Raw genomic sequence first — 27,998 nt, forward strand, 5'->3', positions numbered from 1 at the left:
CTTAGTTTAACATCTCATCCAGAAGACTGTGCTCACTGGCTCTCCTTTACAGTACTGGGGTGTTAAGACTCACACAGATTGCAGGCTGAGCTCCCTCTGCTGGTCTCACTAACACCACTTCCAACAGCAACCTAGTGTTCCCATGTGCTTTCCCATCCAGGTACTGACCAGGCTCAGCCCTGCTTAAACTAAGTGAGTAACCGGTCTTAGGCTACAGGGTGATATAGCTGCCAAACCCCTGCCCAATTTAGCATTCAAGGTTTCATGGCTAGCTTTGACCAGCCTGGTGGCCAGCCTTTTTTGATTAAAAGCAGAGTGTGAAAGTTTAATTAGCAGTTTTGCTTAAAATATTGCAATGCACACAAGATTATGGGTGACACATCAGAGTTCAAAAGAGGACAAATTGTTGGTGCATGTCTCGCCAGTGAATCTGTGACCAAGACAGCAAGTCTTGTGATTTATCAAGTGCCACAATATCCAGAGTAATGTCAGCATACCACGAAAAAGGACAAACCACATCCAACAGGAGTAACTGTGGACGCAAAAGGAAGCTGTCTGAAAGGAATTTCTGGGTACTTACCTGGATTGTATCCAAAAAACATAAAACAACAGCTGCCCAACTCACTGCAGAATTAAATGTGCACCTCAGCTCTTCTGTTTCCACCAAAACTGTTCGTCGGGAACTCCACATGGTCCACAGGCTGCTATGACGTAACCTTTTGTCACTCATGCCAATGCCAAATGTCAGTTTCAATGGTGCACAGCAAAAATCTTGTGCTATAGACAATGAGAAACATGTATTGTTCTCTGATGAGCCCACCTTCCCTGTCTTTCCCACATCTGGGAGAGTTGCAATGTGAAGAAGCCCCAAAGAAGCACACCACCCAGACTCTTACATGCCCAAAGTGAAGCATGGGGGTGGATCAATGATGGTTTGGGCTGCCATATTATGGCAATCCCTAGGCACTCCAACGTGCAGGACTTGTATCTGTTACCCCAAGACAAATTGATGAAGTATTGGCCCAAAAGACAGCATAATAATGAAAAATTGTGGTCTAAAACCTGACATTTCAGTTTCTTTATCGAACCCTGTAAGCCTAAAAGACATGTACTGAAAATTCCCAATTTGAATATAGCCATAAAGTATACTCATCACTCAATAAGATAATATATTGTCTTTCCAGCAGTTGTTGTTCTGGAATAATACAGGGCATGTTTTATCATATTAGAAACGAACATTATTAACAATTATGAGGGATCTTATTTGACTATGATTTTTTTGCCTTTCTGGACAGATCTGGGTTTGTTCTCCACAAAATCTCTGGTGGAAGCCAACTCTGAGCATGCAGTGGAGGTGAGGACCCAGGTGCAGCAGCCTGCAGATGAGAACTGGAACCATTCAGGATCCGCCCAGACTTGGCCCTGCGAAAGTAGCAGATCTCACACCACCATTGCTAAATACGCACAGTATCAAGCATCCAGTTTCCAGGAGAGCCTACAAGTAAGAAAGTGTTACAAAGAGTGCTGTAGTGGAATAAGAAACAACACTATTTGTTAAATGTGTTAAATGCAGTCACTGTCTATGGTAGGGACATATTCAGTGTAAGAACTGTCTGATCCAATGAAGTCACAATCAAACAAATGTATACATACCAAAAAATAATCATAATTAAAGTCAGTTACCTGTTTATATTTTAGGAAGAGAAAGACAGTGAAGATGAAGATGAGGAAGACAAATCAAAGGAAAAAAATGAGGCAAAATCCAACTCACAAAACAACATTGGGACAACTTCAACCACAACCAGGTTAAAAAACATCATAGATCATTCAAATTTAAGATTTTTTTTTCAGATTTTCATTTTTATTCTTTAGTAGATTTTTTTTTAAATGTAAGAAATTATATTTGTGAAAATGTACTCTCTTTTTTACAGCTCAAAGCAGAAAGCTGTTGGGAAAATTATTAAATTTGGAACCAACATTGACTTATCTGACCCAAAACGGTGAGAAATGTTTGTTGATAAATAGTACTGGACAGGGAAATTCAGTAAAAAAAAGTATCAATGCTACTGTTAGTTGTCCTGGTGTGAGTAAAGGACTGAGTGTGTTTGTCTTCAGGTGGAAGGCGCAGTTGCAGGAGCTGTTGAAGTTGCCTGCGTTCATGCGTGTGTCCTCCACCGCAAACATGCTGAGTCATGTTGGCCACACTATACTGGGCATGAACACTGTTCAGCTTTATATGAAGGTCCCTGGCAGCCGCACACCAGGTCAGTCCACACACACAAAATATTTTAATGTATTTAAAACTTCTCTAACTCCCACTAACTTATTTAGATTTCAAATAAGACGGGATTACATTATTTACCTTATGGAGATTTTTTTTTTTTATTAAAAACTGCTTTTATTCTAGCCAAAAATGAAACAAATAAACTTTCTCCAGAAAAAAATATTATCAGACATACTGTGAAAATTTCCTTGCTGTTAAACATCATTTGATAAATACTTAAAAAAGAAAAAAATTCAAAGGGGTTTAATAATTCTAACTTCAACTGTATTCTTTTGTTCAAATTGAACTGTACCTGATCAAAATAGGACTGGTTTTATTTGGATATATTCATTATTTGTTAATTGTGGTCTAGATTTTTAAAATAAAAATACAATAAAATCTAACAAATATGACTTTCTCTCTCTAGGACATCAGGAAAATAATAACTTCTGTTCAGTGAATATCAATATTGGCCCTGGTGACTGTGAATGGTTTGCTGTCCATGAACACTACTGGAAAGCCATCAGTGACTTCTGTGAAAAGTATGTTTTAGATCAGATCAAACTATTTCAGCCTTTTTTCAAGACTTATTACATTATTTTAGATAAATTTATTTATGATAAAAGTGCTCAAATTTAAAGCTGCCTCTGTGTGTTAGGCATGGCGTGGACTATCTGACAGGGTCATGGTGGCCGGTTCTGGAGGACCTTTACCGTTCCAACATCCCTGTGTACCGCTTCATTCAGAGGCCAGGTGACCTGGTGTGGATCAACGCTGGCACTGTGCACTGGGTCCAGGCTGTGGGCTGGTGCAACAACATCGCCTGGAATGTGGGCCCTTTAAATGGTAAGTCTGACAATAGGGGGCGCCAAAGACATTAATTCTTTACATTTTACCAGACACCTAATTAGGTTCACCAGTTTGTTAATGCAAATATCTAATCAGCCAATCACATGGTAGATACTTACTGCATTTAGACACGCAGAAGTTCAAACTGAGCATTAGAATGGGGAAGGGAGTGATTTAAGTGACTGTGAACATGGTTTTTGCTGCCAAACTGGCTTGTCTGAGTATTTCAGAAACTGCTCATTTACTTGAATTTTTCACGCATATGGTAGATGTCCATCTCTAGGGTTTACACAGAATGAACTGAATGAACTTTCAAGGACTGAAAAAGAGATTGTCAAATGAGCAGCAGTTTTGTGTAATAAATGGCATTTTGATAACAGAGGAGAATAGGTCTAAAACTGTGTTACAACTGTGTTCTGCAGAAAAGTAGAATCTCTGGACAAAACACATCAACTCTTGAAGCATCAACTCTTGAATCTCAGATGAGTGCACCAGGTGCCACTCCTATTGGCTAAGTAAAGAAAAATGAGGTTGTAATTTGCTTTGGCCCACAAAAGACTGTAAACAGCTTGCCTGACTGAAGAGTCTCAATCTCTAATGCAAATTTCAATGGTAGATTCAAAATTTAGTGTAAACAGTAACAGCATGGATCCATTGTATCAATGGTTCATACTGGTGCTGTTGATGTAATAGTGTGGGTGGATAGTGTTTTGGCACATTATTGTTGATAGTGTATTGTTGATAGTTTCCTAGCCCTGACCATTTATCACCCGTGAACCAATCGTAGAATGTCTACTTCGAGCAGGATAACACACTATGTCACAAACCTCAAATCTGCTCAAGCTGGTTTGCTGAACATGACAGTCAGGGGGTTTTCATCTTAACATGAAGCAAATCTTTTGAAAGTTTGCAAACGATTTTAAATGTGAATGAGGTGCATTTACATCAGAATGTTAGAGCAGCTGACTGTAGTATTGGTATACTACAGTCAATTACAGTCAATTACAGTCAAATGTAGTATTGGTATACCAATACTACAGTCAGCCGCTCTAACATTTTGATAGCTTATAACCTAGTAGGGATGTAAAGATTCCCCTGACTCACGATTTTATTTGAGACTAATTTAATGTGAACAAGAGCCCTTTCATTTTTCCACAAATGCTGCACCTTTTTTTTTACCAAATAAAATCTTTTCTGCAATAACTACATTGGAATTTTAAAACAAAATCCAAATAAAAAAGTAAATAAAAACTTAAGGAGACTCTAAAAAATAAACCAAAACTTTGGGGGGAAATGAGATCAGGGTGAGCAGGGTGTAAAGAGTTAGTCAATAGGCCCTCTGCTCCAGGGGACTGGCCACTGGCATAAAATTAATTATAATATATAATAAGCAAACTATAAAAATATGCATAAACTATATTGAAAAACAGTGAGTAAAAAAGGAACAATCTAATACATGGTTCTGTAACTGACATAGACTGGTAACAACACAACTTTATCTTTCAGTCTAAAAAACTTCTTCACACTTTCGCTATGAAAACACGGATGCGTGTGATCACCGTAGCACGCATCAGAGCAAACAGAGCTGCTAATCCTCCGGTCAGCGTGGTTTGGTCTATTAATAAATTTTTATGTATAGACATCTGTGACAGTAGGTTTTCACGGTGCTGATGGTTTATGTGCATCATATTCGCTGTTCTGTTAGTGTAAGTAAACGTATGTTTGCAGTATTTGCAGTTTGGCTGCGTCCGAAATCGCATACTTTCAATACTATATAGTTCGCTAAAAACAGTATGCGAGCCGAGTAGTATGTCCAAATTCATAGAATTCGAAAATCAGTATGTGAGAAGTACCCGGATGACCTCCTACTTCTAGCGAGATTCTGTAGTGCGCATCCCATGCACGCTGTGCTGTCCTGGGATGCCCCGCGAGAGAATTCATGAATGGGTATAAACCAACGAGAGTAGGTCACATGACCATGACAAAATGGTAGATGTAGTAGCTCACATTCATACTGTATAGAACGTACTTTTCTAACAACCGAGTTGTACACTTAAAGTCAAATGCAGTACCTACTGATTAGTAGGCGGTTTTTAACACAGCCAATGGCTGTTTGTTTGCCGCCCCACCTCTTCCTCGCCACTCATGTGCAGGTAAAGCGTATTTGCGCCTGTACACAGCGCCCCCACTGTTCAAAACAGGTATCACGATTCATTCAACAAGTGTAACGGTTTGAATCGTGACATGATTTTCAACCAGCTCACGGTGAATCATTCCTATAACCTAGTAACCTATAGTAAACAAGGCAAACATGATGGAGTCAAGTGGGTGAAATGTTCACTACGTCAGTTAATTTAACATGTGTTTCCATCTCCCAAGATTCACATAACTGCACCAAAATCCAAATAAACAATTTTTTTCTAAATTAGGTAATTTCCTGCAAAATGCCCATTTACAGAGAGAGATCCAAACCTAGCTAGCATACTCAAATATCCTCACAGTCACCAAATCTCAATCCAATAAGGCAGTTTTGGAATGTGCTGGAATGATCGAGTTGCATCATGGATTTTTTTAGCTCAGAAATCTGTCATTTTTGATGAAAATCTCTGAAGAATTGGTACTTTGTTGAATCTGTAGACACTTTTCCACTATCGGGTTTCCTAATGATCCGAACTGGTGCTAGTAAGGTGTACCTAGTAAAGTGTTTTGTGAGTGTACATGATGTTGTGTTCATTATTTCTTCCCAGCCTATCAATACCAGCTAGCTCTTGAGCGCTTTGAATGGAACGAGGTCAAGAAGGTCAAATCAATCGTCCCTATGATTCACGTGTCCTGGAACGTTGCCCGCACAATCAAAATCACAGACCCAAACACATTCAAGATGATCAAGTGAGTGCAGTGTTGAGGTATTCAAGTTTTCGACACCTATTTTACTGTACTATGGCATTCCAGCTCCTCCTCCTCATCTTCTCTTTCAGACATTGTCTCATGCAGTCCATCAAACACATTCAGATCTTGAGGGACCAGCTGGTGTCTGCAGGGAAGAAGATCTCCTATCAGAGTAGGGTGAAGGATGAACCGGCGTATTACTGCAATGAGTGTGATGTGAGGAACATTAAGTATACTGAAGGCATATGATATTGTGTAATGATTCGTTTTATGTGAGTGTGCATATGTGCATATGTGTATGTGTGTTGAACAGTTGGAGGTGTTTGACCTGCTGTTTGTGACTAGTGAGAACAGCAGTAGGAAAACATATGTGGTTCACTGTGAGGACTGCGCTCGGGAACGAAGCCCCGGTCTGAACGGGGTGGTGGTGCTGGAGCAGTACCGCATCGATGAGCTGATGAACATGTATGATAACTTTACCCTGGTAAGACAAATACTCTTATTCACTCTAATACACAAGTCTGATATTATATTATATTATATTATATTATATTATATTATATTATATTATATTATATTATATTATATTATATTATATTATATTATATAGTATTAATAATAACTTATATGATATTATATGATATTATATGATATTATATTATATTACATTATATTATATTATATTATATTAAATTATATAGTATTAATAATAACTTATATTATATTATATTATATTATATTAAATTATATTATATAGTATTAATAATAACTTATATTATATTATATCATATTATATTATATTATATTATATTATATTATATTATATTATATTATATTATATTATATTGTTATATTATATTATATAGTATTAATAATAACTTATATTATATTATATAGTTTCATTTTATTTATTTATTTTATTAAGCAGGTGCTTGAATAACAGTAAGTACTTTTGTGAAATGTGAAATGCATAATAAAATCTTCTGGTTTTAGCAATGAAATTATTAATAATAATGGAATACAGTTATGTAAACAACCAAAACATTATAGTTTCATTTTTAAATTAGTATTCATGCTTTATAATCATTATTCAAAAAAATTTAATAATTTATATAATGTGTGTGTATGTTTGTGTGTTTGTGTGTGTGTGTGTGTGTGTGTGTGTGTGTGTGTGTAAGAGAGAGAGAGAGAGAGAGAGAGAGACTTAGACATGTATAGCATTAAATACGTAATTACATTTTTGATGTTTTTCTATTTATTTTTTTATTATCTTAGACTGATTTCGAATATTTTAACATTATCAATCTAATTTCATAACATTTATCCGATGTTTATTGCATTGTTTTTTTTAAAAACAGCATTTATATAAAATGTAATTGGATTTGTATCTTTCATTCTTTTATTACTCTTCATATTTCAGTATAAAAAAAGAAAAATGAATGTAATTTTGTGAGGTAGGACCTGGGAATGCTTCAATAAAATATGCATTTTTTTTGCAATTTTAAATTAATGCAAAAATGCCAAATCCAGAATGTTTTCATTTGTATTATGGAAATTTTTTCTGAAATATGACCTGGGGTTTGTTCTTCGTATGTAGATTACTCAGTTAGCTGGATTTTGTTACTGATGATTTGACACGATCCAGGATCATTTCATTCTTCAAAACTCATCTGAGAGTTGTTCATCCAGACATTTTAATCTGATTCACAAACTTGTTTGAAGAACCAAATTATCCAGAGAGCAGTAATTAAGATTAAAAGATCAAGGATCTGTCAAATCATCTTAGATTACTTAAACGAGGTACGAAGTACGGACCCTTGGACTATAATCTAATCTGTCAATAAAAGTTTTACCATGAAATGTACATGTTATAAATGTACTATAATAAATGTTAAATTAGTTTCCCAACCATTATGCATTTTTCTCTCCAGTCTGCAGTTCCATGCTGTAGGTGAGCTTGATGTCTGAAATTACACAGCCATAACCAAATCTCCCACCCTCCTGCCCCAAAGCAGCGGCACAAACCTTCTGTTCTCCTTTATTTTATTTTCATTTCCTACCAAAACCACTACTGCAGACTTACGGAACAGCAGATCAAACCGCTGTTTACTTCACATTGTTTACAATCCTATCAGCAGATGTCGTCTTCCCTCAGCCAGAAACTGACGGGACATCTGAGTCTAGAAAGACTAGAGTGGTGCTACATCATTGGACTCGAACAATAATCTTGTAACTTGGCTATCAGGTCACTCATCCACAACGGATAACTGCTGTGATTTTCCTTTTTAAAATGAAAAAAATGGAGAAAAAAAAAACAATTGTCAACTTGCCGAACACGTGCATTAATTCAGGTACTGATGTAGTTTACTTTTTTATGCAAACGGAAGACGATTTCACCAGTCCAGTTATACTCTATGTCTCTGGTTTATCTGAGTGGTGCTTTGATACAACGTATATAAAAACAGCAGGGGATTCATTTCTCTTGGCGCTGATGACCATTGCAGTGGCATTACATTTATTCTTAGTTTGTTTCGTTTTGTTTTAGGTTTGTTTAGTTGTTTTTCCCATTTCAGGCGTGTCATATTTACTACAAGTCTGATCTTTGTAAATGGTATTTGCATATTTGACCGGGTGCTATTTTTTTAATTTCTCGAAGGTTTTCAGAAAGAAAAAAAACAATAAAAAAAGCTTTTTTAACAACAGTCTAGACTAACACCGTTTGGGCCTTGTGATACGCATTTAGACAAAAGATGATTTCATGGTATTTGATTAAGTCAGTAATGACTTTCTTAGAGCATTAAAGTTTCACGTGAGGTACAGTATATGTAACAATGATTCCAAACGATACGGGTTTAATCGAAACTTATTTGATTGCATTTGTCTGGAAAACCTTGTGTGTGTTGTGAAACTTTTTTGTATAACTCAAACAAAAAAAAGCATTCCTGCGAACTTGTGGTTTTTGATGCATTTCTTAATCCGAGTGGCCCGTTCACACCAGGATTGATAACAACATTCTAACAATATTAGCTGCCGAGTTGGTGCAACCTTTGAAAACGTGTTTCAGAGTATTTAAAAACTATACTGTCTCTGTGTTAACTACAAAAATGTGATTTCATAGAAATGGTGCCATCTTGCACATGTGTATTATGTGTCTAATCTATAAGCACACGGGAGAAACAGCTTTGAATCCACTTGACCAACTGCCTTGCAAAACATTTCACTGTTACAAAGTGTTTGCAACATCACAATCAAAACTGTGTGAATGCAACAAAAACCCAGGCTAAACATCCGTTTTAAACAGCTTTTACAAATAAAGATCAAATGTTTTGCTGAAGGTATAATCTATCAAATGTAATAGCTAATCAAATATATTTAAATATTAAGTGTCTGCATAATATTGCCGTTGCTCGTTTCTCTTGTTCCATTGTGGGCTCCGCTAGGCTAATAAGAGACTTTTAACAACTAAAATTTCTTTCAATTATACAAACATTAAAATCAGAAAAAAAAATGAACGCTTGTTCAGTGATTCACCACTAGAGGGAGATCTTTGTTAACCAAATCATGCGGATTTGTCCCCATTGGAGAAACTTTAAACTGACACATTTTTAAAAAATATTATGATGAAACCTCATTCGATATGTGCTCTGAGGCACTGATTTAAACAATAGATTTGTAAAGGTTTAAAGCTTCATGAAGACGTGTAGTGTTTCAAGATAGCAAAATGGCATCTACTAATCTGCGTGTGTAATACAGCATTTCGAGTCATTTTTGTAGATCTGTGTGAATGAGTAGACAATGTTGCTGGATGTACACAACTTTCCAATAAAGGAAACTAAGCAATATTTGTAAAACACTTTTCGCCACAATGTCGGACAAAGTCTAAAAACAGCAGTAAGGGACGTGTCTAGTAACTGTTCTGTATATCGAAAAGGGGTGTGTCTAGTAAATTTTTTAACTATCTTGATGGAGCATGTCTATTAGCTGTTTTAGCTATCATAAAGGGGCGTGTCTATTATCTGTTTTAACTATCAAAAAGGGGCGAGGCAAAAAAATGTAACTACACATTGTCAAGACACAATGTGATTGGTTGGCTTGGTAGCGGTGATAAGTGTGGATGGTGATAAGTGCAGTGAGCCCGATTAAGCAAGTGTTAAGTCCTATAAAGAGGCTCCAGTTAGAAACTTTTGTTTTGTTTACCTTGTGATTAAAGTTGTTGTATGTCCGCCGGTTCCCGCCTCTAAATGAGCAAGTTTTAGCTACTTGTACATTAGGGTAGCATTCAGAAAAAACTAATTACCCATGAACAAACTTGACACAGAGGAAAATAAAAATTTCGCTGTCAGCTAGCGTTTCGGAGGTTTTATTGCAGAGCAACACAAACAGCACATAGAAAGAAAAATGCACCACTACGCGCAGGACATGCACCATGGGTCATGGTGATCACTCGACGCAAAAGTATAAATCAGCCTTTACAGGCATGTTTGTTTTGGGAAAATTCGCTTAGTGTAACTAAGTCAGTCTAACGTGAACATTTTAATACATCACTGTGGTGTAAACGTACCCTTATTACTCTTTTTAAAGCAGGATAGATTCTGATTTGTATCATTGGATGTCATTTTTTTATTCTTCTGTTAACCATAAATGATTTATTGTGAAATGTTGCAAACCGGTAGTCATTGATTTCCATACTGTTTTTTTTTCCAAAGTAAAGTTTTCCATTGTACCATTCTTCAAAGTATCTCCTTTTGTGATCAAAAAGGTTTGGAATAAAATTTAATTATATGGTGAACTATCCCTTTAAACAATATTTGTATCATGATTATAGTAAAACTCTGTTCATTAATATTCTTAAAAAGTAGCATTATCACCCTTGGTGTAAACGGGCCTTTTATCCTATTATTTGAATTACAATATCATAACTGAATACTTCTGTTTTGCGTATTTTGTTCTTTATTTATTTACCTTTCTTTTCCTTTTGTATTTATTGATTGTCCGTGATGCTTCTCTTTTCCGAGACATGCGTATTTTGTAAATCTTTCTGTTGTGCTGATGTGGTGAGGCTTTTAGGGGGAACGTCTGATTCAACAATGGTGCTGATCCCCCTCCCTCCCGGGTCTTTCTCTATCTCTATCTCTCTCTTTCTGTCTGTATAAACTCTGTAGGTTTGAAAACATGAATTTAATCTCACAAGTTGGTGCTTAGAACAGAGTCAGTACACTTTTATGAACTGAATGTCTTTGTACTGTATATTTAACACATGAAAAATTGTTTGCTTTACATATGAGGTACAGGATATTGTGACACATGTACGATTTCTGTCATCCTAGCTGTTATGATTATTACAGTCTTTCTGATTTATGATCATTATTGACGAATTTCAGATTATTGAGGAGATGCGTTTCAGCGATACCTCTCGGAGTGTGTTTTCAGGTTCATTGCCATTTTTTCTGTTTGTTTTACTGTATTAAAAGAAAAGAAAATTAAAAAAGAAAAAGATTAAGGAACTGAGCCAGACTTGTCTAAAACATTTTGTGATTTTTGTGTGTTATTCCTGATATAATAATAACTATAAAAAAAGAATAAAACCTTCTGATAAATTCACTAGTGTGCACGTGTGTAAGTTATTTCTGGAGTGTGTGTTGAATTGTATTGGGTTGAAGAATATGATAACTAGAGAAGTGTTTTCTAAGACATATTTCTGTGTTTTAAATGGCACCTATGATGAAAATCAACTTTTGGAAGCTGTTTGGACAGAACTGTGTGAATAGTGTGATACCAGTTGTATTGGAGTGATATAAACACAAAAGTCTTTTTTTTTTAATTTACTGACGTTAAAATAGGATCCAAATTCTAGTGATTTTTTTTTTTTTATTGTTGCAAAAAGTTTACATCACAAAACAGGAAACAACATCGCAAGGCATGTTTACCATTAAAATAAAAAATAAATAAATAATATTTATTTATATTATAATAAAATAACTTAAAATGCAACAAGGAGCAGTACAAAATCCCTCCATCAAAGGAAAAAAACACTATAACAATAAATATTCAGAAAATAAAGTACAGAGAGCATTTATTTTAGAGAGTTATTTTATTTTGGTTTCTGAAGTATTTGAAGCTTTGAGTCACTTTCTCTACCTCAGAAAGAAAACATCTGAATGAGGGCCTGCAATTTTTCCATTTACAATGAATATGATAGTTTTCCATTAGTAAAATAAAGTTCACAACATCAGAGAAAGAAAAATGTAAATATCTTCTAGAACAATAGGGGGGACTTTAATGAAAGCCAAGTATGGATGTCAAACCAGAATTTATAAGTAAATTCACAAGAAAAAAAATAAGTGATCGAGTGTTTCTGGTAGATTTGAGCAGAAGCTACACTTGACAACAACAAAGTTAAATCTTTTTTGAATAAACTCATTCACAGGATATATCCTAAATAAAATTCTGTAATGAGTTTCCTTAACCTTAGGGGCTACAGGATATTTCAGGTAACAGGTTCTCTACTAAGGGTTCAACAACTCCTAGATGATAACATTTATAATCACTCATGATAATGCATTAAAATTCTTTGTAAATAAGCTTGTTGTTACATTTACTATCAAAAATATCAACATTTGATATTTTTAAAAACAGAAGAGAAGTTGTGTACATGGGGGATCAAAATAATTACTTTGAATTAACCTAAACAAAGCAATAGGTATAGCCTCAAAAATTTTAGTATAACCTTTATCTGTTATTCTAACTCTATATTTATTTAAAAATTTGTTATGAGATAGTTGCAGTCTATTTTCATCTAACAAATCATTATTAAATAAAATGCCTTTTACTATACCAGTCGCCTCTTAACAATGATTTTCTGTTAATATTATCAGCATTATTACAAAGAGTTGATTTATGAGGGGGGAAATTATGGGTAAATATCATTTTTCAAAAAAGTAGTGCTTGCTTATGAAAATTAGACAGCTTCAAAGGAAGTTTTAAACTATCATTATCACATCTTAATACAAATTCAAGGCCACCAATTTTTTGAACAAATTATTTGGGTTTGAACAAGGCTTAGCTAAACACTCTTTCAACCATTTAACTATCCCAGTCATTTTGAGGCCAACGCACTGTGACTTAGGAGTGCTTTTCCCCGCCCTCCGAATTGATTGACAGGCACCATGTCTTCACAATATGTATACACATGTCCACAGAAATTTTTTTGCAAAGAAACTGGGATTAAAACATGTTAAAACTCTCTGTGATCAGCTGCACATCAATAACTAATTAAAGTTTAAAACTTTTTTTTAACACAGAGCATGTTTGTAATAAACAGTAAAATTTCTATATGTAATTCTTAACTGCTATAATCCCCACGGCCACATGGTGTCAGTAAATGTGCATATATATACATCATAGACTGTGTGTGTGTGTGTGTGTGTGTGTGTGTGTGTGTGTGTGTGTGTGTGTGTGTGTGTGTGTGTGTGTGTGTGTGTGTGTGTGTGTGTGTGTGTGTGTGAGAGAGAGAGAGTGTGTGTGTGTGAGTGCTGCAAACAGCATTTGTGTTTGACTCACTGACTATTGACTATTTTTGATAAATGAGCTGTATTTCAGCTTCATCCGTCTGTCTCTGTCACTGACTACTGTTTATCTGACTTAGCACATGAGAAGCAGACAGCACATCGGAGCGGTGGGCAGGGAGAAGCAGTTAATTTGGATTTAAAGGCACAGGCTACAAAAACAGCTACACTGTACTCAGACACCAAAATGGGCAGATTCTGGAGGCTATAATAAATAATCTGATGGGTATTTTGAGCTGAAACTTTACGGACACATTCTGGAGACACCAAAGTCTTATCTTACATCTTGTAAATGAGGTAAAATAGGTTAAATATTTGGTGATTTTTACTGTTATTCCTTGTGTAATGATAACTTTAAAAAACTGCTAATTCACAAATCTTTATGTATAAGTTATTTTTGGATTGTGTGTGTAAGTGTACTACAGGAAGTTTACATCGATAGCAAGAGGAGTGTGTTTTCAGGTTCATTTCTATTTTCACTTTGTTTAAAGTATCAAAAAAAGAAAATTTAATAAATGAAAATGACAGGGAAATAAATAATATTAAGGAAATGTTTTTTTATTTAATTATTTTTCTGTTACTCTGGATATAAAGATAACTTTATAAAAAAGCAACATTAAAGAAAATAAATTTAAAGAAAGAAAAAAGAAAAGCTAAAGAACTGAGCCAGATCTGTGTAAACATTTTGTGTGTTATATATATAAAACATTATATACATATTATCCTGGTACAATGATAACTAAATCATGCTAAATCATGTAATTTCTGGATAAAGGAAGGTTAGTTAGCTAGAGGAGCTTCTTTTACTTTGTTTTACTGTGACTTTTACTGTTTAAAAAAATATTAAATTAAACTTAAAGAAATGTAAAAAAAAAAAAAAAAGCAATAAAAAGCAACTGAAACAGATTTATCTACAACAATTAGTGATGTTTGTATGTTATCCCTGATGTAATAACTATGTCATTATATCTGCTTCTGCTAAGTTCGTGTAAGCGTGTTTCTGGATTGTGCATTGATTTGTATTCTGAAGAAGAATATGACAGCTAAAGAGTGTTTTCATTGCCATATTTCTGTTTGTTTTCATGTATTATAAGAGAAAATACATTTAAAAAGTAAGGGAAAATAATATGAAATAATTTGGGGATTTTTCTCTTATTCTTGATGTAATGATAACTTTAAAAACTACTAAGTGTAAAAGTCTTTATGTGCAAGGTATTTCTGGATTGTGTGTGGAAGTGTATTAATATAAGGTTACATCAATTCTTAAGAGGAGTGTGTTTCAGGTCCATTTTTCAAGTTTTCACTTTTTTTAATGTATCAAAAAAGAGAAGTAAATAAATGAAAATGACAGGGAAATTAAAAATATGAAGGAAATATTTCAGACTGTGTCAGAAAAGATTTTTCAGTTATTCCTGACATAATGATAACTTAAAGTAAAAAAAACCTGCTAAATTCACTTTTATGTGTAACAAATTAATTCATTGTCTTTTTTTCTTTTATTTCACTGTGTTGAAAAATAAAATTACCATAGTTTTCCATTGTAACATTCTTTTAAAATATCTCCTTTTGTGATCAACACAAGAAAAAAAAGGTTTGGAAGACATTTGAGACAAGAGTAAAGTTTCATTTTACAGTACATTTTTATCATCATGATAGTAAAACTGTTCATTAGTATTTAAAAAGATATTGGTCTAAATCAGGCCTTTTATTTGAATTTTAAAATAATAATTGAATACTTCTGTATTGAAAGAGAAAAGTACATTTAAAAGAGAAGGGAAAACAATTAGGAAACATTTGGTGATTTTTCCGTTATCCTTGATGTAATGATAACTTAAAGCTGCTAACTCACAAATATTTATGTGGAAGTTATTTCTGGATTGTGTGGAAGTGTATTAGTGTAAGGTTACATCGATACCAAGAGAAGTGTGTTTCAGGCTTATTTCCATTTTCAGTCTGTTTCACTATATTAAAGAGAAAAAAACATTAAAGATAAATTTAAAAAGGAAAGAAAAAACAATAATGAACTGAGCCAGATTTATCTAAAACATTTAGTGATTTTTGAGTTATTATTCCTGATATAATGATTACTATAAAACAAGACTAAAAGCTTCTGAGTGTTTACGTGGAAGTTATTTGTGGATTGTGAAGTGTATTAGAGGAAGGTTACAGATGGTCAGTCTCCTGTCTGTCTGTGGGCTGGAAGTGAGGCTCGTAGAGGTCATGGGACAGGACTAATGTTTCGGTGACACCTCGGCTCTCTCTCAGGACTTTACTGCGGAAATCCTGGCTCCAAGGCCAGGAAGGCAGGTTTTCCTCTTTTATGACTCTCAGGATATATCTCGTTTTTCACCGTCCCTCTGCACTTAACGCTTATGTTCCACCAGCAGCCCTTTATCTGTGGCTGCTGATAACCCACAGCTGTGAGTAAATAAATAAACAACTGTCAATAGCTTATTTACTTACAGATAAAGTCGCCATCCTGTTTTTCACTCTTATGAACTCGATATGTTGTTTTGTTGACTCTATCACAGTCGTTCACAACTGGCAGGCCGTGACCTGAAAAACATTCAAAGGTCTTTTATGATAAACTCTCAGACAGATGAGAACAAATCACATTGCTAAAGTTAAATAACCGGATAAAAATTGGTGTAGAAACAAGTTTTCACTAGAAACTGCTAGTCCATTTCATAAACAATGGCTATTTAGCTAACAAGTTTAGACATTGACTTTGAATTGTACATTTTAAATGTACAACAATGCAATAAATACACAATACAAATAATTTTATTAATTATTTTAAAATTCATACATTTTTTTAATTTGCCTCTTCCATAGAAAAATAAAATAGTATTATTCTAAATGCCATTTCTTACCAAAATAAATATTTACTAATTACCCATTATTAGTTGTATAATACTGCCATACAGACCCAGCTACTTTAACTCACTCTGATATACTGTCTGATTGTAACAGTAAAATGTTGTTGCAATATAAGTGATGCTGTTTTGGATTATGAAAAGTTCTCCATGAATAAACTTCACTAAATAACTAGGGCTGTAATATAATATAAAATTTCTTTTTTTTTTTGTACACTATACAATTTGGCCATTTGTTTTGGGTCTGATCAGTGTTGGGAGTAATGCTTTAGAAAAGTAATGCATTACAGTAACTAATTACATATAAACATATAACAAACCCAGGCTCATTCTGAAAACGTACCGCTATATAGATTTCTTAAGAGCGCCAAATATTTTCAAGGTGCTACTTTTTTGTGGTTTTTGTTTTCGCAAATCCACCAAAAGCCACAATGTATGCTTTTTGAGATCTCAAATTTCTCTCGTGAGTGCCATTCACGCCTACTGTTCTCGCGTAAATCCACCAGAGGCTAGTGTTGGGTCGATAGACTATGCCAACAGAGGATGGGCGGAGGATCGCGATGCCAGCTCAGCATCGTGACGTCTACCGCCCACCTTCGCCCTTCGATCCTTCGCCCCGCCCTCGTCGCAAACCCACTCACGGAAAATACACACTTAGCCCTTATTTACACAGCTAGTTTTAAAATGGCATTTTAGAACGAAAAAGATCCACATCCACATTGGCGTTTCATCTAGCATTTGTGAACAGCCCTCCGTCTACACGCACATCACGTGACCACCCACACACACACACAGATACACAGATACACACACTGTCATGCAATCGTCTGAGCTCCAGCCTAGGCAGTCAGCATAAACTATCAGGTAACGTGTTACAGCGTCAGTACAATGCTTCAATCTTTCGCTTTCACTTAGTAATTTTAGTGAAAACCCCAGATACTGTTTGGTTGATTGCTGTTGGTTGTGCAACTTTTTTTACCAACCAAGTTTGTTGACGCCATTAATGACACAGATCACGCTGCCTATTCATGCCAGAGTCCCACGGAAAAAAAGCGATTGACAGGTGGTAATTAGTGAGTAAATTATCTCTATTTGTTAATGATTTGGTTATGGGTAAAACAGACCTTGCGGGTCAGGTAGTTGAAACAGTAGGCAACAAATAATTAATTTGTTATGAATTAATTAATTATTCAAAAATAATTAATTCACCCGATGCCATCGTCCATCACAATGTTTTACATTAGACATCGTACGATGCCAAATTGGTCAACATCACCCAACCCTACCAGAGGCCACTCTCGACTGACTGAGGCAATGACTGTCTAACCCCAATTCTCCTTCCCTAAACCCAACCAATAGTATTTTCAAAAGCATCGACTGACCCGCCCATCCTCTTCCCTAAACCCAAACCACAGTTTTAAAAAGCAATCCAGTAAAAAAAAGCCCTCACCTGATTTTACCATGTTTTCAGTATACCACATTCTCACCGTTATTTACTCCTTTATTTTATTTTTTGGCTTCTGTTTTTGTCTTGCCCGCTTTCTTACACTATTCTTTGCCAGACTCGAACCCGTTGTCGTGGTAAACTACTCTCTGCATCTGAAGTCCGCTGACATACATGGCGAGCTAACTGGACTAACTGGTACAAGTGAAAAAGCAGACCACACGCAGGTAAGCGGTCAGCTGGTTCTCGCAAAAAGGGAACGGCGCCATACCGCCCTGTAGCATTCATTTTAAAGACGAAATGCAGCCATGTGTACTACTAGCTATGTAATACGAGATCTCCAGAAACGAATATAGGGCTACGTTTTCGAAATGAGCCTAAATTACAACTTCCATAATCTCTCATACAAAAAAGACTTACAGATCTTGCATATGCTTTGTATTTTCTTCTTTAGGTCTGTCACTTCCAGCCAAATTAATCAAATAATTATTTGATGTCTCCTTATACTTTAATTTCTCATTAAATCTTCTGACCAATCAAATGCTCTCTAGTATTTGATATCTCCCACTTCCTTCAAGACGCTTTAGAGTCCTACATTTTTGTTATAGTATTCCTCCAGGAATCCTGCATGCATGTAAGAATTACAATTCATTGATTCATTTTCCTTTGGCTTAGTCCTTTTATTCATCAGGCGTCGCCACAGCAGAATGAACCGCAAACTTATCCGACATATATTTTACACAGCGGATGCCTTTCCAGCTGCACTCTAGTACTGGGTGGGAAACAACAGTTACACACTGATTCACACTCATACACTACAGCCAATTTAGCTTAATTAATTCACATGTACCGCATGTCTTTGGACTGTCAGGGAAACCGGAGCACTCTTAAGAAACCCAAGCGAACACGGGGAGAACATGCAAACTCCACACAGAATTGCCAACTGACCCAAACCAGTGACCTTCTTGCTGTGAGGCGACAGTGCTAACCACTGAGTCACCATGTCGCTGAATTAGATTCTTATACAGAAACACTATAAGGAATTACTTTTAAATAACATTAACAAGTAATGTGTAATATATTACGGTTTGGAAGTAACTTGCACAACACTGGCCCTGATGTCTTCCGATATCTCCCTTACAAACACACATCGACAACCCCGATGAGCCAAAACCTTCAGAAAACATCCTGACAGATCTGACACGTCCTGAGAGACACAAACCAGACCTCGACTCCCTGCTGAACTTAAGGTGAGCTGGAAACACAAACGAACAAGTTTAACAGAGCCCTCAGAGGTACAGACGTCTTTAAGTCTTTAACTTTTCATAGCTCTATATATTTGTTAACTTCTCTTTCTGTGCCACAGGGACTTTGACAGTCTCTTTCATGTTTTGATATATATTTTTGTTTGAGTTCTTCTGTTGCGTTTGAGACATCTGATCTGAGACCTGAGGCTCTGACTCTTTTCTCAAAGTGTGATGAAAACACACAGGTTGTGATGTTAGAACTAGGATTATGTAACTGCCATGGTTTTATTTCTTTCATTAAATCCAGTTACTCACAAAGAAGCAAAAAAATAAAAATAAATTTATGGGTTTGCAATTCATAGCTTTATTATGTTTTACCAATAAGATTCATATAAATTAACAACTTCTTTCCCAACACCTAAAATATGCACATTTTCCCATGAAATCTTGGCTAAACTACACATTTTGTCAGTTTGTGTGTGTATCTGTAACACTTTACAGTAAAGTTGAACATTGTAAAAAGCGATTAGGTTCTGTACTTCAAAATTCAGATTACTTCATTTTACTTTAAGAAAAGTGAGTAATAATGTAAGTATATCTGAAATGTATTAGCAATTTCTGAGCAGAAATAAAACATACTGTGGAGTGTGTAACTCTAAAGTCAGTGCAAGTCATAGATTTTCCTACTGCATGTGCAAAAAAATAAAAAGTCTACAACTAAACCCCCAGCAAACCCAACACCCCACATTTCTGAAGGGCTGATCCAGATCGGGAGGCCAGGAGGAGAAGTGGGAGTGGAGAGATACGAGTGAGTTACTGAGGCAGGACATCTTCGTCAAAAGAAGGAAAGAGTAGAGCAGGAAAGAAGGAAGAGAACGAGCTGACATAGAAGACTGACGCTCATTGAGCTCACAGAGCCTGAGGAGATACTACAGGTGGACCTGAAAACTGGATAAAAATCAAGTCAAACTAACTGTAGAGTAAAGCTATCATCTGCCAGTCTGAGGAATCTGCCCATATTTCACTGAGGAAAGGAATTTAAATTTTTTTTTTACATAAATGTAAGTATAATTTTTATAAGTATATAATTACACTAATGTTACGGGTGCTTTATATACACTGCAAAGCCCTAAAAGTTAAGGTAACTATTTGAGAAAACCGATTGCAACAAACCATTTAAGTTCAAAAACTAATCCTAATGAGTACTGTGAACTTAATCTATTTGAGTAAACAAAACAATTTGAGCACAGTAAAACCCATAAATGAACTCAAACCAACTAAGTACTGTAAAACCCAATAAGTTAAGACAAAACTGTTTGAGGAGACTGATTTCTACAAACCATTTGAGTTACAAAAATCGAATCTGTGAGTACTGTGACATATTTAAGTTGAAGTAATGATGTATTTAATTAACTAATTACCTTCAACACTGAGTTCAAAACTCTTTTCGATTGAGTCGAATTAACTTTTAGTCAATTTCGAGTTAACTACACTCATTTCATTTGATAAAGTTGACTGTTGGGTTTTACAGTGTATATATTGATTTATATATACAGTATGTATAAAATTTTAATCTCCATAGAAAATAGATTTAATGGTTAAACCTAATGTAAATATTAATAATTAAAAGTCGTTTGCTTGGAAACAATAAAAGTCCATCATTTGGAGTCAATCTACAAGGTGTTTCAAATACAGTGTAATGAATTTGTAGTTTAGTTGAGCTCATTTCCTGTTTTGTTTTCTGGCATGTACTGATTTTAATTCCCTATAGACTGTCCAACTCCTGTCAAATTCCCCTTGATATATTTATGTATTTTGTGGAATTTCCTTATATTCAAAACCCAGAATCATAATGTAAGTTTAGTCATGGTGATGGGGGTGTACTCAATTCTATTTAAATTAAATAAAATTTTATCATATTACTTCAATAATAAGATGCAAATAAATTAATAAATAAAATATTCTACTTTAAAAATCAAAAATATGTTTGCCATCACTTTGGACTATGACTGTGTAATTGTAGGTTTTATTCACTTCATATTAAAGTACAATTAATAATTTTACATTTTCTAATTTAACTAATTATTTTGGGTTTGTTTAGGTTTGTTTGCTCAAGTGGTTTATGTAAATATAATATGTTAAATTATTTATTGCTGATGTTAATTATTTTTAAAAAATTAATCGTCATGTTTGGATTACAGTTTTTCTCAGTGGCTTTGGTGCATTTCTCACAACACTATTTGCATTTGCACAACAGTTAATGCATTTCTCAAAACAATTAGTCATTTGTGCACATCATAGTAGCAGTTTCTCATTCCTTCCAACATATTGCAAATGCTTTTGGACACATCAATATCTTTCAAACAACTCTCTGCTGTTTTATAACATTATCATTTGCTTACATCATGTCAGTCAAAATTAACTAAACTTGTGGATGTTGAAAAGTCATTCCATATAAAACTAAAAGCCCTCAATTCATTGCTTGAGTCATTACATACAAAAATATTGAACTGGCTGTCAAAATCTGTCAAGCTAATTTTATTTAAAAATATTTAAATCATTTTTCCCCTTAAAATGTCATCTAAAATGAACAATTTCTTGAATGATTTACAGATCTGTGTATGTTGTAGGTTCAGTTACAATATGTACTGCAATATTGTTTACAGTTGTGCACAGCTCTGTGCAGTTTATGTTTGTTGTAAATAAGGGTGTATTTATTCTTTGGCAACTACAATTGCAAAGAGCAAATGCAGAAAAAATGTGAAACATACATGTTCAGTGTCTTGTACTCAGATACCCCACTAAATGCAGTGATGTCTAACTTTACTGTAGTTTTCAAATGGCTTTGCAAATAGTTTATAGTGCTGTCTTGAGCATTTTCAGGAAGTGTCACCAAAATCTGACTTCTTTGTTTTTGCATTGGAACTATCATAAATGAAAACATGACAAAGTCATTTGACTATCTTGTTCATAAACTATGGTGTCAGGACTTTTCATCTTGATTACACTGACACTTTTATTGACATCAATACTTGCTTTTGAAGAATGAACTATCCATTTTAAGCAAGTGAGCTGTTTTTGCAGGTTATGAACTAGGTTTTGTAGTTTGTACTAATTGTTTTGGGAAATGCATTTACTGTTGTGCAAATGTAAATGGTGTTTTGAGAAATGCACCAAAGCCATTGAGAAAAACTGTAATTTAGTCACTATAGTTTTAAATAAAAAAATGTAAAATAAAAATAAAATATAACACTTTATAATTAAATTATTATGTTTTTATTTATAAATGATATAAAATAATTTATTCTATTTTTTATTTATTTTTTTGTTTTAATTGTTTATTAGTTCACTATTTATTTATTTTATTTACATTTTTGTTTGTTTTAAAATAAGCTAAATGAGAAATCATTCCATGCCAAATACAACAGCCCTGACGTGAATTAAACTACAGATCAAACATGCAGATTCTTGTATTTATTGTCATTATTAAACAAACCCTTGAGTGGTCCAGGCCATTAAAGACTTCCTCAAGGTCATGTTAAATTGCTTCAGTAAGAGTTGAAAAGGTGCTTGTGGGGGACAGGTTTTTAAATCAAGCCCTTGATAACATCTGAACTATTAATGGCTGAGTGATATCATACTTGTTGTATTCACTAAAATTGGACCATCTCCAAATAAACAAGGTTACACGGAGGACCAATTCCTAGAAAGAATTAGCAAGTGACCTCCGAGTCCTTAAGTCACAATATAACACAATATAACACCTATAGGAGAACATGATGATCTGTGCTTTAACATCCATATTCATTCCTATTTTTACTGATGTCAAATCAAGAAGCAATAAAAAAAATTATCATTCCCTGGTTTTCTTGCTTAAGTGGTTATTAACAAGCTAAGTAACAAGCTGTAAAGGACTATATCTGGAGGCTTTATTTTTTTAGGATGTTGCTCTTTTGGGGTTCCTCTGTTTTATAGTATATGTGGCCTGGTCAGCGTTCAGGGTTTCCTGATGAGCCGTTCCACAGTTATTGTTTTGTGTTTTTTGGCCATCCTGGAGATCAGGGTGGGTCAGCGGCTACATTTCCTCAGCTTCACTGTTGGTTATCACAATTTATTTGCTCTGCATTTCTCCAGTAGTATTTAGAGAAACAGTCCACAACTGTTAATTAGTTTCCACTAATAAAATTCACTTTTTAAAGAGCTCAGTAACACCTGACACTTTTATATACAGTTGAAATTAGAATTATAAAAATGGTTTGTTTTGTCACTGACAAACTCACAAACATTTAACAATTTTTCATTGGGAAAACTTGTCAACTTTGGAAACTTTGCCAAACCAAAATATACCTTGCAATATTCTTTAAATATTTATTTGAAAACTTTTAAGGGGTTTCATATTAAAGACAATATAAAAATCAAAGCCTTCATAAACTTAATAGTTATTTTTCCACTCCACATCCAAAAAAACATACATAAAAACGATATGGTCAGCACGTGCTTTCTTAACAAAATATTTGTTTATGTACGCTAACTAATATAGGCATAATGTCTAGGTTATATAGGTTACACACAGCCCAATGCATGACTTAAAATAAAAATGTCGTTGTCTGTGGGCAGATTATTAATATACTTTTTTTCGCCAGCTAAAAACTGGCCCTTCACATACCAGACTGATGAACGGCAAGATGAGTCTTCCACGAAACGGTACTTTGGAGAAGCTCGCGTCCCTGCAGACCCCAGCGGAGCGAGGAGAGCCCGAGTCACCGCACCCGCGCCTCCACCACACAGGCTCCATCTCCTCCAGTACTCCAGCAAACGCGTCCAGCACCGGGGTCGTGGTTCCTCCTCCGTACTCAGTAGCAGGCAGTGCCGGGAACGAGTGTCCACTGGAGCTGAGAGGCTCTCTGGACTGTTGGGCCTGTTCTGTTCTGGTCACCGCGCAGAATCTGATCATCGCCGCGCTCAATGTCGGTTTGGCGGGATTCATCTTTGGCCTCATCCTCCTGCCATCGCTCGTCATGGTCGTTTTTGGCTTCCTCTGCCATTCAACGGTATGTGTGGAGTGAGAATGCGACACTGATTTCCCATTTCTCAACATAGTAAAGTTTGTAGACACTCTTAAAAATAAAAGTTGTTTATTTGATGGTTTCATGAACAAAAGGTGTTCTGTATTGAGAAAACGTTGTTTACATTGTGAAAAGTCAGATTTCTCTGAAAAAGGTCATCAAATGTCTAGCCTACAGTAACATTACCCAATGCCAAGGAAAAAGATATACAGTAAACACAATATTACTGTTCAGTTTTAGGGCAATGTTATTTCTCCTTTAGTGTTTTTGTGGCAACATCATTACAATCACAAGATTCTTCAGAAATTCATCAGAGTATTCATCAGAGCAGACACACAACATCGTAAGACTTTAATATTAGGTTAGATTTAGGTTGTGGCGTCAGGTAACCAAAATTCAACCAGTGTCCAAGGACAACATCATTTTGACATCCAATAACAACATCAAATGCAAGGGCATAGATTTGCTTTTGACATTAGGGGACATACATCCCTAGAGCTGCATTGTACAGCACAAATTATGTTTTGCGCTTTAAAAAACATGAATAAAGTACTTAATGATATAAAATAAACACTTAATAATACTTAATCACGTCCCAAGCTGCAAAAGTCAATTTACATGATTTTTCTGCAGTCGGGCTTTGAGGAAGTATGAATGTAGAGGAATTTTGAGAGGTGTGTGACGCAATTTAACAGTTTTATCCCAATTATTGTTTCTCATAATCATGAAGGCCAAAATCAAAACTGAATTTCGATTAATTGCACATTCTTGGTTAATAGTATTACAGTAAACTTGAAGCAAACTTTACTTTTTGCATGTGTGGGTAACGAAAATTATTTAATTATAATATTTAATTATTTTGAAGTCGATTAAATTATTGGTAGGGACATTTCAGTAACTAGTGGATACTGGTGGGGACATGTCCCCTCCATCCATGCCAATTCTATGCCCTTGATCAAATGACATTGATATTTGGTTGACTTTAAGTTGTGTTGGAAAAATAAAATCCATTGTCGAGCCAACGCTTTAAACCAGGGGTTCCTAAACTTTTCAGCCTGTGACCCCCAAAATAACAATGCCAGTGACTCACGACCCCCACATTCCTTGGAGGTGATTAAAAATATAAAAATGTTGCACACACAAAAACAGGCCTAAACACAAGCATATTGCCAACACAAAAAGTGCAACAGTCTAACAATCATATGCTATAACAATTTATATAGTTCTTTGTTAATTTGTTTAATTTAATATTAACCTCATCTATTGAGACTGGTGGGCACAATGTTTTCAGCAATAGTCTATTCTTGGTTTAATTTTGGAAACTGACAATTCGAAATCAATCTCAATGTTTAATTGTGGTCTGTATTTATTTTCAATGTATTTGATTGCCATAAAGCTTTTAGCTTGTTAATCTAATGTACTGTACAATCTAATCTAACACATGTAAAAGAAATTAAAAGGCTGATGGCTTTTTATTTGCATGTTGTTGCTTTTTTATGTAAGTATTAACTACTATTTTTATCATCTGTAGGTTATGGATAAAATATCGTAATTCTAATAGTTGAATCAAATTTATTTGACTTTTGGCAATCACCAAGCGACCCCCCAGGTGGTCCCGACCCCCATTTTGGGAACCACTGTCTTAAACCAGCATCATATTGACGTCAAATACTGAGTTATTCATCAGGTATGGCAACCAAAATCTGATATACGTCTAACGTCCACACAACGTCAAGTTTTAATATTAGTGGTAACGTCCACACAACGTCAAGTTTTAATATCATTAAACGTTGATATTTGGTTGATTTTAGGTTTATTTTAGGTTGGGTGTTGGGTATTGACGTGGGGTTCTGACGTCAACCTGACTTTTATTTCCAAACAAAATGCAACATCTCCACAACGTTGGGGTACAACATTAATCATGTTAACATGCTGTGGCTGCAGGCATGTCTTCATTTTTATCAATGTGTATTGCATATTTGACACTTGAGACCACATTTGCCGGGGCATTGACAACATATATATTTTAGGCATAATACCACCCCTCTCTCTAATGTGGTACTTATAAGTTTTATGAGTATCTGCTGTTGAAGAGTGCTGCTGACCATTAAACATTGTGATGCTTAAAATCAATGACTTCCTTAATAGGGGAAAATAGTATGGAAGATAATGGGTTCCAGCAATCAGCATTTTTTCAAAATATCTTCTTTTGTGTTTAACAAAAACTCAAATAGGTTTTAAACATTGAAAACGATAAAATTGTCATTTTAAGATGAACTATCTGTTTTAAGTACTTTTTTTGCACAGACGTACTCTTATATGGCAGTATTGTCCAAGTATCCATGCACTGATGACAAAGCTTCTCAGAGTTTAATGCAACTAATTTAAAACACCTGGATGAGCAAAGGAATCTCTCTCTCGCACACACATAATCCTCTCTTTATCATTTCACTGTGATCAGTTAACCGTCTCCAACTGAGGCGACTCCGTCAACTCCCACTGCTTCACCATATGTGAATGTTATTATTCATTCCGTTATCAGAGGTCAATGTAAACATGATCCCACAATAGATGACATGCCGGCAATTTTTTTACTTTGCCAAATTCCAGTCCTCTTCCTGCTTCTGCAGTAAAATCTTGCTAAATGATTCTCTCACTCTTCCCCTCTGTGTTCCACAGGTTCAGCGTCACGGTACTTCCCTTTACTGTTCAGATCTGCTGGATGATGGAGGCTGTGTTGCTTTACTGGTGGTGGGCTTCCTGCTGCTGGCACCGCTCCTGGTTCTGGCTCTGGCTGCTTACTGCAGAATGGCACGCCATCTTCAGTTGGGCCTGTGCTTCATCCCATACAGCCGTGCCGTCTACAAAAACCTGCCAGCATCACGTCATCGAGGCCTGGGTGGCTGCTGCGGCCAGCAGGGAGCAGGAGAGAGCGAGGGGAAGGGCAGCGTGTGGGTTTGAGCAGACTGAAAAACTTAAGAACCTGGAGTATTTAATGTGAATATCCATAGCAAAAAGTCACACACAGAAAAGTAAATCATTTAAAAGAAGCAGTACCATGTGCTCAGTATTTTAAGATGTTTTTTTTTTTTATTTACATATTGTGATATTTAGTGTTTTGTTTTTTAAATATGCTTTTGTAAGATTTTTTACTGGATCAGCCTAAGATGGTGAAAAAATAAAGACACCTTTCTTTTAAAGGAAATATTTTTTTCTTTTAATATTGTCAAATGTTTGTACATTTAACATGAAAAATATATATCTGATCTATGAAACAATGTGTGCTTTTTACTGGATAAACCCCTGTTTAAAATTCTAAAATAAAATTGTCATAAACAAATGAAATGTGCAGCCGCTATTTAGTAAATCTGGGTTTGAATTATTTATGCCAAAAAGTGGACGACTGTTGCTTTTTACAGTATACAGGGTATTCACAAGATCTTTAAAAGTCTTAAATTTCAAAAACAAACTTTTAGTTCTTAAAAACTCTTCAAACTTAAATAGTTAAAACAGGACTTAATTTTCCAATGTACAAATAAAGCTAGCCGATCAAGCCGATATCCATCAATCACCTACAATTCATTCTAATAAAATCTGGGAAAGAAAACTAAACATAATTACACAATTCCTCATGATAATAACAGAGCAATATCCAATATACCCCTTTACGTTATCTTCCATTCATACAAAAACTGTTTACAGAAGTAAAGGGTGAGTAGACATAATATATAGAAATAGGTATGAAACTTTTTAAGGCAATTATAACAGAAATCCATCAGGTTGAATAGAACTTATACTG

At 35.0% G+C, this 27,998-nt stretch overlaps 2 protein-coding genes across 14 annotated transcripts in view; both read left to right on the top strand.

Moving 5' to 3' along the window:
- The window catches only part of kdm6bb (lysine (K)-specific demethylase 6B, b), a 139,510-nt gene extending 127,908 nt beyond the window's left edge, over positions 1-11,602 (top strand). For all 12 annotated transcript variants that reach the window (XM_068223805.2, XM_073914083.1, NM_001030178.2 and 9 more), the window contains 10 exons: positions 1,296-1,501; positions 1,699-1,805; positions 1,932-2,000; positions 2,116-2,264; positions 2,691-2,805; positions 2,922-3,109; positions 5,860-6,001; positions 6,091-6,217; positions 6,315-6,485; positions 7,933-11,602. In XM_068223805.2, coding sequence (XP_068079906.1) covers positions 1,296-1,501; positions 1,699-1,805; positions 1,932-2,000; positions 2,116-2,264; positions 2,691-2,805; positions 2,922-3,109; positions 5,860-6,001; positions 6,091-6,217; positions 6,315-6,485; positions 7,933-7,956 — 1,298 coding nt within the window. In that variant the 3' untranslated portion in view covers positions 7,957-11,602. The remainder of the gene's footprint in view (positions 1-1,295; positions 1,502-1,698; positions 1,806-1,931; positions 2,001-2,115; positions 2,265-2,690; positions 2,806-2,921; positions 3,110-5,859; positions 6,002-6,090; positions 6,218-6,314; positions 6,486-7,932) is intronic.
- An 8,368-nt stretch (positions 11,603-19,970) lies between these two features.
- On the top strand, positions 19,971-27,544 carry tmem88a (transmembrane protein 88 a). 2 transcript variants are annotated; one of them, XM_073913685.1, is made up of 3 exons: positions 19,971-20,231; positions 23,777-24,184; positions 26,879-27,544. In XM_073913685.1, exons 2-3 carry the CDS (start codon positions 23,807-23,809, stop codon positions 27,158-27,160), a joined length of 660 nt encoding a protein of 219 aa, XP_073769786.1. In that variant the 5' UTR covers positions 19,971-20,231; positions 23,777-23,806; the 3' UTR covers positions 27,161-27,544. The 2 variants fall into 2 exon arrangements, with proteins under 2 accessions (XP_073769786.1, NP_991233.1); NM_205670.2 differs by having other exon boundaries at positions 19,979-20,194; positions 26,879-27,539.
- Positions 27,545-27,998: the final 454 nt, after the last annotated feature.

This window comes from Danio rerio, chromosome 10 (assembly GCF_049306965.1).
Source record: "Danio rerio strain Tuebingen ecotype United States chromosome 10, GRCz12tu, whole genome shotgun sequence".
Lineage (NCBI taxonomy): Eukaryota > Metazoa > Chordata > Actinopteri > Cypriniformes > Danionidae > Danio > Danio rerio.